This window comes from Eurytemora carolleeae, unplaced genomic scaffold (assembly GCF_000591075.1).
Source record: "Eurytemora carolleeae unplaced genomic scaffold, Eaff_2.0 scaffold98, whole genome shotgun sequence".
NCBI lineage: Eukaryota > Metazoa > Arthropoda > Copepoda > Calanoida > Temoridae > Eurytemora > Eurytemora carolleeae.
In genome coordinates this window covers 367,978-376,853 of record NW_019396078.1, presented here as the reverse complement: position 1 = coordinate 376,853, position 8,876 = coordinate 367,978, and the positions used below count along the sequence as shown (strand labels likewise).

Genomic DNA, 8,876 nt, shown 5'->3' with positions numbered 1-8,876 from the left:
ACTATTGTCTAAAATATTCTTGTCTAAAATATTCTTGTCTAAAGTATTCTTGTCTAAAATATTCTTATGTTAAATAGTCTTGTCTAAAATATTCCTGTCTAAAATATTCTTGTCTAAAATATTCTGTCTAAAATATTCTTGTCTAAAATATTCTTGTCTAAAATATTCCTGTCTAAAATATTCTGTCTAATATATTCTTGTCTAAAATATCCTTGTGTTATTTCTAAAAATCTAATATTTTTAACAGGATGTTTCTCTACAAAAGTGACTTTAAAATAATGCAGGCAAAGAAAAAAAAAATGACAGAATTCAACAATTTGTTTCTCAATCAGAGAAATAACTAAGGTTACAATTGTAAATCGGGCTTCAAACTTTTTGAATGGTGGGTCACTTCGAGTTTACGTCTACAGTCCCTTTAAAATGAATTGTTGAAATTGTAAATTTGCTGCAACATCCTCTGTCGATTTTAACCAAGTTCTAACATTTTGAAATATATTGTGTAAATCATTAAATTTCAAAAAGTTACCTAAATCCTTACCAAATCTCGGCTAACGAAGACTAATATTTGACTAGGGTTTCCATTTTTCCGGAAAAATTGCCATTTTGGAAATGGAATGATCCGGAAATTTGTTGCGTAAACCGGAATTCCGGGATAGTTCCGGATCAAATGGAAACAGAAATGTTTACTGTTTACGTCACGTAAACCGGAAATTTTTCCGGTTTACGGAATGGAAACCGTAAAATTTCCAGTTTCCATTTCGAAAACCGTATATTGTTCCGGTTTACTTAACGTAAACCGTAAAATTTCCAGTTTCCAGTTTCCAATTTGTAAACCGGAAATTTTAACACAATATTAGACATAGAAAGCAATGTTAAAACATATTAGTTGACATACATTAAATACGCATTTAGTTCTACAATTATATATATACATATATTTCACTATAGTTCATCATGACTATTTTACAGTTTCAGTTTTCACTTTCCCCACAATATTTGTTGACAAATTAGTTTATATTTTTCAAAAGGGTCATCGGATAGGCTTATGCCACCCCCCCCCCCTTCCCCTCTGTATTTGATCAGGATGGGATGAAATGAACCACATAAATAAGAGTTTTTAGAAACTAGGCTTTAAACTGGTGAATTAAAAAATAATAAATTTCGACGTTTTTCCCGCATAAATATTTAACTAGCTTTAAACTTTCCCTTGGGCCATGTGAGTTGCCTCACAAATGTTGGGTTCGGTCGGTTCATCTGTCTGGACGTTTATTGAATACAAACGGACAAACAAGCAGACAAGCAAAAGTATATAAATAGAGTGAGAACCAGAAAACTCTGGAAAAGGAGGACGACTTTTATCCTTAAATTATGACTCTGAATAGTTCAATAAACATGAGACACGGCAATTACGTAGTAAAAAAAGCTCTACGAGTTCTAGCAGATAATGGTTATGCTGCACACGCAGATCCACTTTTTCTGAAACTTGAAATTCAAAAAATAAAAGACATGATCAAATTTAATTCTGCTGTTTTTATGTTTAAATATATGAATGGCAAACTTCCATTATCTTTTAATGGAATGTTTTTAGCGTTAGCAGAACCAAATAGAACGAAAAGTTAAAAATTAGAATTATTTAACAATAAATATCTAGAAATCCTACGGTTTTTCTTCCGAGGACCTGGAACTCTATTCCATTGGAAATAAAATCATTAGGCACCCTAAAACAAGTCTTAAAAAAAGTTTTCTTGAAGAATATAATATTTTTCGTTGTATAAATTGAAATTGCTTTTCTTGCTAAATCTTGATTCTATCCCAACGAGGTTATAGTGTATAGAGTGATGATGTACGCTAATCCTTTACTAATTTTACAGGCTATAAACAACGAGGTTATAGTGTATATAGTGATGATGTACGCTAATCCTTTACTAATTTTATAAGCCATAAACTATAACAGAGAGCGTACTGCATATTTGTTTATTATAAGTTGATTCTGGCCTAACCTATAGTATAACAATATTAGTAAACAGTTGTAAGTGTACAGTACAGCTAACTGAGGACACAGGTAGAGAACTCTCATCCCTCCTGTTCTATCCCCTTTCCCCTGTTATTATAACAAAACAAAATAAAACATAAACATTATAAACTTTGTGTGCTGGGTTGTCCCCCCCCCCCCACGATCCATTCTTCTTCTTTTCCTCTCTATTCTTTAATACCTTTCCTCTATCTACTACTTTTCATTTTCCTCCTTTTCCTTTTGTTCTAAATTGTTTTTGTTTTATTTGGTTTTATTTTGAATTTGGATGTATCGCTACAGAAGGGCATCTCATTCAAAACAACCAACAATGGTTAGAGAGGCCCTGGCTAAATTAAAATGTAAAAACTGTGAAATTTAAATTGTTTTTAATTGAATATTTAGTCAAATACATATCTATCTATCTATCTATACTATACTGTATACAGACCAATTTAAAAGTGATTTTATAAGATACTATTTAATTAACCTATTTGTAACATCAATATTAGACTCAAGGATTTCTATACATGTCGTCTTCCTTTCCACAGTTTTCTGTAGATGAAATTATTTTGAGACATGGCAGTCAGGATTTATATTGTTCATGATAATTCACAGTAGTAATTACTTTAAATACAGGTACACCAGGCGCACATTCTAGTATTCTGTAGATAGCATTACTTACTGGTTTTATCTTTTACATAAGTTTAAGATGTCTTCAACGTTTTCCGGAACCTTTTTCCGGAAAATTCCGGAACAATTGTTCCGTAAACCGGAATTTTCCGGAACACTTTTCCGTAACGTTCCATAGTTCCAGAACAACGTCCCGGAAATTTCCGGTTTACGAAAAAAAATCGTTTCGGATATCGTTCCGGAATTCCGGATTTCCGGAACCTTTTCCATAATGGAAATAGAAAAAATGTCCGGATCATTTTCTTACGTAAAAGGTAACCCGGAATTCCGGTGGAAACCCTATATTTGACTAAAGACTAGAGAACTTTAAAGCTGTGTCAGCTGATCGATAAGAAAAAAAGGCATTCGCTAGAGGGGCACAAATAGTGGTTCCATAAAGCAGATCAAATGAGATACAGTGAAACCCTTAATAACGAATACATCGGAAGAACTTATCAAATGTCGTCTTGACAATTTTGCAATGAGTTTTATACTATTTTACGTAAATTTCAGTATTTGCGAAAATAAATAAATAGCCATGAATATGCGGGAACAGTTTTAAAGAGTTCCATATAATCATTTAATTAAAAAACTAAATATCTGCAACATTCCATTATCAGAAAGTGAAGAATACGACATTTGATGAATTCTTTCGATGTATTCGTTATTAAGGATTTCACTGTAGATTCGGAGAAAATTCTCAAGAATAAATTAAGAAAATCCTCAATTTTAATAATAAACTCTGTTATGCGTATTTTCTTATTATTTGAATTTATATAGACCTTTTTACCTATCTCACAAATTCAGATTATAAAATGAATTTAGAAAGAATAAAAATCATCATAATGATGATGATCTAAATTAAATTTTGCGTAAAATGATGATCATAATTTAATTTCGTGCATTTTCTCCATAACAACACCTGATCTGTTTAAGATTTTAACGGGTGATAGAAATAATATATTCCAGCACTTTTGTTTTTCTACTCATCTAATTTAAAGTAAAAAATAGTTTCACGAAAAAGTTCAAAAATGTTATGCATATTGGTTAAAAAAAAGAGATTACCGAAATAAATTCTTTATTAAATGCAAGATCTTGCTATTCACCCTCTTTTTTTTTACTCACCCTGTACTTTTCATTTTTAGTATGCAAGTTTTTTAAGAATCATAATTGAGATGCTTCTGCAAACAAACACTTTCTTGAAATCCAACCCGTAAAATTATATCAAAATAAGGAACTGATTTGTTTACCCGAACTCCAATTTTTATATCCTTAAAGGGAGTGTTCGCGAAAAATCAAAGGGGTAGAGGCTTAATGCGATAAAAAAAGCGCTTTTGATCGCTACTTATCTTACTTCTATCTGTTGCGTCTATAAGGAGAAAATTGTTAATTACGTCTCATACCGAATAACATGGCGTCCATACAAATTGAGAAAATTGCAACATACGACTTAGACCGTAAAAAATCAATTTAATTTCAAACAAATCATTCAGATATTACAACCTATAGTCATCGATTATCTCTCGCCACATTTATATATAGTTGATTTTTCATAATATGTTTTAATTGTTATGATCTGAGAGTTACTTATAAAAACGTTTATTCCGGTTTCGAGGATTTTTGGTAATGAAGACGACATTTTCATATTTTCCAGGAATGTTCGAAAACAAGTTGTAAACTAAATATTATTTTAAAAAACCAAATCAAAACTAGTATGAAATATCAAATATATACAAATGTGGCGAAAGATAATCGATGACTATAGGTTGTAATATCTGAATGATTTGTTTGATATTAATTTGATCTTTTACGGTCTAAGTCGTATGTTCCAACTTCCTAAATTTGTGTGGGCGCTACGCTCTATGGTATGAAACGTCTTTATCAATTTTCTCCATATAGACGCAACAGATAGAAGTAATATTAGTAGCGATCAAAAGCGCTTTTTTTATCCCATTAAGCCTATACCCCCTTTCATTTTTCGCGAACACTCCCTTTAAACCTTTGAAACCATATGTCGTAGACCTTTGATATTTTAAACTAAAAATTCTGTTAGATCAAAAAGTCTAAGTAAGATACTGACCAAAGGGAGGTGCATGACCCCCGCTAGTTTGCTGAATGGGTTGACTTGAAAACCAGTTGTCCATCCCCTACCAGGGGTTTCATGGGAGTGAGGGTAATGATGAAGGATCAGAGAGAGGAAGAGAGAAAACAGAGAATTTTTGCATTTCTGAAAATCTCGGATTGAATCAAACGCCGGGACAGGATTTCTGATTTATAAAAGTATGAACATATTTGGCTGGTGTTTGTCTGTTTGTTTTATTTTGAAAAAAACGCCAAAATCAGGCTGAACCGATAGGACCTTTTTATTGATTATTTGAATCCAGGAAAGAATTATACCCGGTCGAAATTTAGAAATTATATATCCCAACAAATCTATTTTTTTTAGAAGTATTGGAACCTATGAAACAAAAATATATTCAGCAATTTCAAATTGTTGATCCCAATTAAATGTCATTTTAAACGAATTGCCACAAACTTCTGCTAGATCAAATAATAAGGTTTGAAATATCAAAGATTTACGACATTGGATTCCAATCAGAGTTTGTGGCAAAGACTCAATTCCTTTTCTAATTTTCTAAAGAACTGTGCTGGAGGATTTTCTTTTATGGTTTTCCAGATTTAAAACTCATTATTTGAGTCAGTATACAAATAGTGTTCTTAATGCAACAAGAATGTAACTCAAAATTTGATATTTGAGACACCCCATCTATGTATAAATTTAGCTTGTCTGTTTGTCTGTCTGCTTGTTTGTATCCAATAAACGTCAAAACGGCTGAACCGATCGGGCCCAAATTTTTTGTGGGACATCACGTGACCACAGGAAAGGTTTATGAATGATAAAAAAAATGTGTTTTAAAGGTCTTTAATTTTGTAAAAAAATTTAAATTCTTGAAAATCCGCGAATTTTTTTATAAAAAACCGCAAAATTTTTTTCTTCTTTGTTTAAAAATGTAAACAAAAAGAACATGTTCACATTTTAAATAGAAGATGGGCGCGAAGCACCCTAAAAGTCTAGTTTACTAAATTACAAAAATGATCTTATTTTTTGTAAAACATAAATTAAAATTTATGTTTGAATTTTAAAGTTTGGTAAAAAGGGAAATCTGTATATGATGTAAAATTTAGCCGGCCCTTGGCGTTTAGTAAAATTTAGCCGGCCCATGGCGTTTTGTTTTTCAAGTCAATTGATGATCGATCTGCTGTTAATAATATTTCAACAGTAATATTTGCAAAGCTTTTCTTTTTATTTGTAAATTTGCAGATGTTAACTCAAAAATCGTTACTTTCCAATTACTTGCTACTCAGAATTTGTTCCACTCTCAATCTGTGATAAAAGCTTTTTTAAAATTAAAAGCAAAAAACCTTTTCGAAATTTTTTTATTTAACCGGCCAAATTGTGGTCACAAGCAAGCAAGCTTGATGTGATAAGGAGACCAAACCGTTAGATCTACATGGTTTAAATCAAAGACTCCTGATGTATATAAAGATGCAGCATTAGAAACTTTAATGACTTTTGTGTATGCACTGTACAGCTGTATTAAATGCTCCATCTTGATTACTAGAGACTCTTTGGTTAAAACAAATGATTTGAAAAAGTTAGTTCATGACCAGAGCTGGGAACTTTTGAATGGTGGATATCGGGATTAATGCTTGATCCACTCTTTTTCTTAATCTCAAGATTAAATAATGCTTGTTCTCCTCATGAATTTAATCTCCAGATTAATTAACAGATCGGGATTAAGGATATCACATTCTAAAGTTTTCAGCTCAGTTCTACTTATCATTGCACTTATATTCCCCTTTTAACAAAAAGTTAGTTTTGAAAAAAAGAAATTGAGTCTTTATCACAACCTATGATTTTCTAATCTCTTTATCTTTATAATCAAAGACCGTAGACCCTAGATATGAACTATGAATTCTATAAGATGAAAAAATCCAAGTTTGAAATATCAAAGGTTAATTATATATAGAAAAAAATACAAAATATAAAACAATTTAAAAAAATATTTTTATGACGCTCAAAAGTAATATTTAAAAAATAAGAAGCAAATTAATTAAAAATGTTTATGATTTATTTCCTAAAATTACATATAATATATATCTTAAAATCCTCTTTATCTATATTTACATTTTATTAACATTTCAAAGAACAAAAATTCTATTTTTATGCAGCAAGTTGAGCCGGGTCAGGAGCCTAAATAATAAACATAATATTTTATTATATTTTAATTTATCATATTTTGCGGCCATTTGTTTATATAGTTTTCCAAGTGTACCATATGACGCCCCACCGTTGTACATTTGAATATTCGAGCTGGGCCAACCTTTGCAGTCCTACTTTGGACTGTACCGCCAATTTACATTCACTAAAGCGGCAGAGTAGTGTCATATTTCGTTATTTCCAAACTGTTAGTAATTATTCCGGAATTAAAATATTGCCAAATCTTGATTTTTGATTTGATTTTTAACCTTTGTACATAGTACGAGTAAATGAAACAGGCTGTATACTAGAGATGTACTTCAGCACTAAACTGAGATACATGATTTTATACACAATAGAAATAGTGCCACAGAATTATACATTATGACTTAAATGCATTAATTTTCCTTACAAAATTACTGTTTTTTCAAAAAAAAACTCCCAGTGGAGAGAGAATAAAATACATGTCAGAGTGATCAAAAGATCGAATGTTTACAAACAAAAAAAGATGAGATTTTGCCAATTATTTCTGAACAAAAAGCTGGAAACATGATCTTTAATGGTTCTGATGTTGTTCAAATAATTAATACACTTAAAAGACGACCCAGTCTAGGAAATTCAATTTGATAAAATCATGTGAATAATTGAGATGTCGTTCTTTCTTTCCACATATCTCTTTAGATATGCATTTATGAATTAGCTCTCGGCCACCTGGCGTGATATGCAATAAAGACATTGAACCTAGGGTTCCAGCGAAAAAGTAAATTGTCTTGAGAAAGTTTCGCATTTCTGCAGCATTTCGCTTCAATCTGTTTCGCCAAAAAAGCAAAATTTTCTCAAAAAAAGATTTACGAAAATTTTGTGAAAAAAATACGGAAGAGAAATTATTTCTAATGATATAATAAAACTTCTAATGCTGAGCACTCTCAGAGATAGAGAATTCTACAATTTTTTTTGCGCTTCAACCTTTTTTTTGTGAAATTATTTTTTGCGAAATTTCGGAAAACAATTTTCGCAAAAAATTTTGTGAAATACGAACGAATATTTTCTTATTTTTTCGCGAAATATTATGTTTGCTGAAAACTCTAATTGTACCTGAGCTGTGCTCATCTTTTTCATCATTTCCTGCTTCTTGACAAACATCTCCTTAATGGCCTCCATCTGCTGGTCCAGCTCATTCAGGTTCACCTAGTTCAATAAGACTGTTGTTGTTAATTTTTTGTAACCCTCCATTTAAAGAAGGGCATGCCAATTCAACCTTTTACCATTATTTGATCAATATTGGGATTATATAAATTTTCTCAGGATCTAGCCCGTAGTTTTATTAGCAGGAATCCAGCAACACATTTTTATAGAGAAACTGCCAGATAAAGCTGCAAAGGGTAGTGTTGTGTATTGATCATGATAGCCTTCATTATTTTGATCAGATAAAGCTCCAAAGGGTAGTGTTATGTATTGAACATGATTGACTTCATTATTTTAATCAGATAAAGCTGCAAAGGGTAGTGTTGTGTATTGATCATGATAGCCTTCATTATTTTAATCAGATAAAGCTGCAAAGGGTAGTGTTGTGTATTGATCATGATAGACTTCATTATTTTAATCAGATAAAGCTGCAAAGGGTACTGTTGTGTATTGATCATGATAGCCTTCATTATTTTGATCAGATAAAGCTCCAAAGGGTAGTGTTGTGTATCGAACATGTCCCTCTTAAAATAAGCGTAGTTTAAAATGTGCCTCCGTACATAAAAGAGAATGCCCGACATACAACCGTACTTTAAAATATTTATCATGATTAATAAAGTGGAAAAAAGTCTTGTTTTTCTAGCAATAAACATGTTTAATTCTGATATTTTCTACATAGTTTACTATGACAGTAGCAATGCAGAAGTCATTTTGGTAGTGAAACCTCAATTAAAAATAATTAGTTTT

The 8,876-nt window shown here is 31.2% G+C and overlaps 1 protein-coding gene across 2 annotated transcripts in view; it reads right to left on the bottom strand.

Moving 5' to 3' along the window:
• Positions 1-6,846: 6,846 nt before the first annotated feature.
• LOC111715290 (uncharacterized) overlaps positions 6,847-8,876 on the bottom strand; it is a 32,162-nt gene continuing 30,132 nt past the window's right edge. For both annotated transcript variants that reach the window (XM_023490601.1, XM_023490608.1), the window contains 2 exons: positions 8,040-8,132; positions 6,847-6,938 (listed from right to left, as the gene is read on the bottom strand). In XM_023490601.1, coding sequence (XP_023346369.1) covers positions 6,909-6,938; positions 8,040-8,132 — 123 coding nt within the window. In that variant the 3' untranslated portion in view covers positions 6,847-6,908. The remainder of the gene's footprint in view (positions 6,939-8,039; positions 8,133-8,876) is intronic.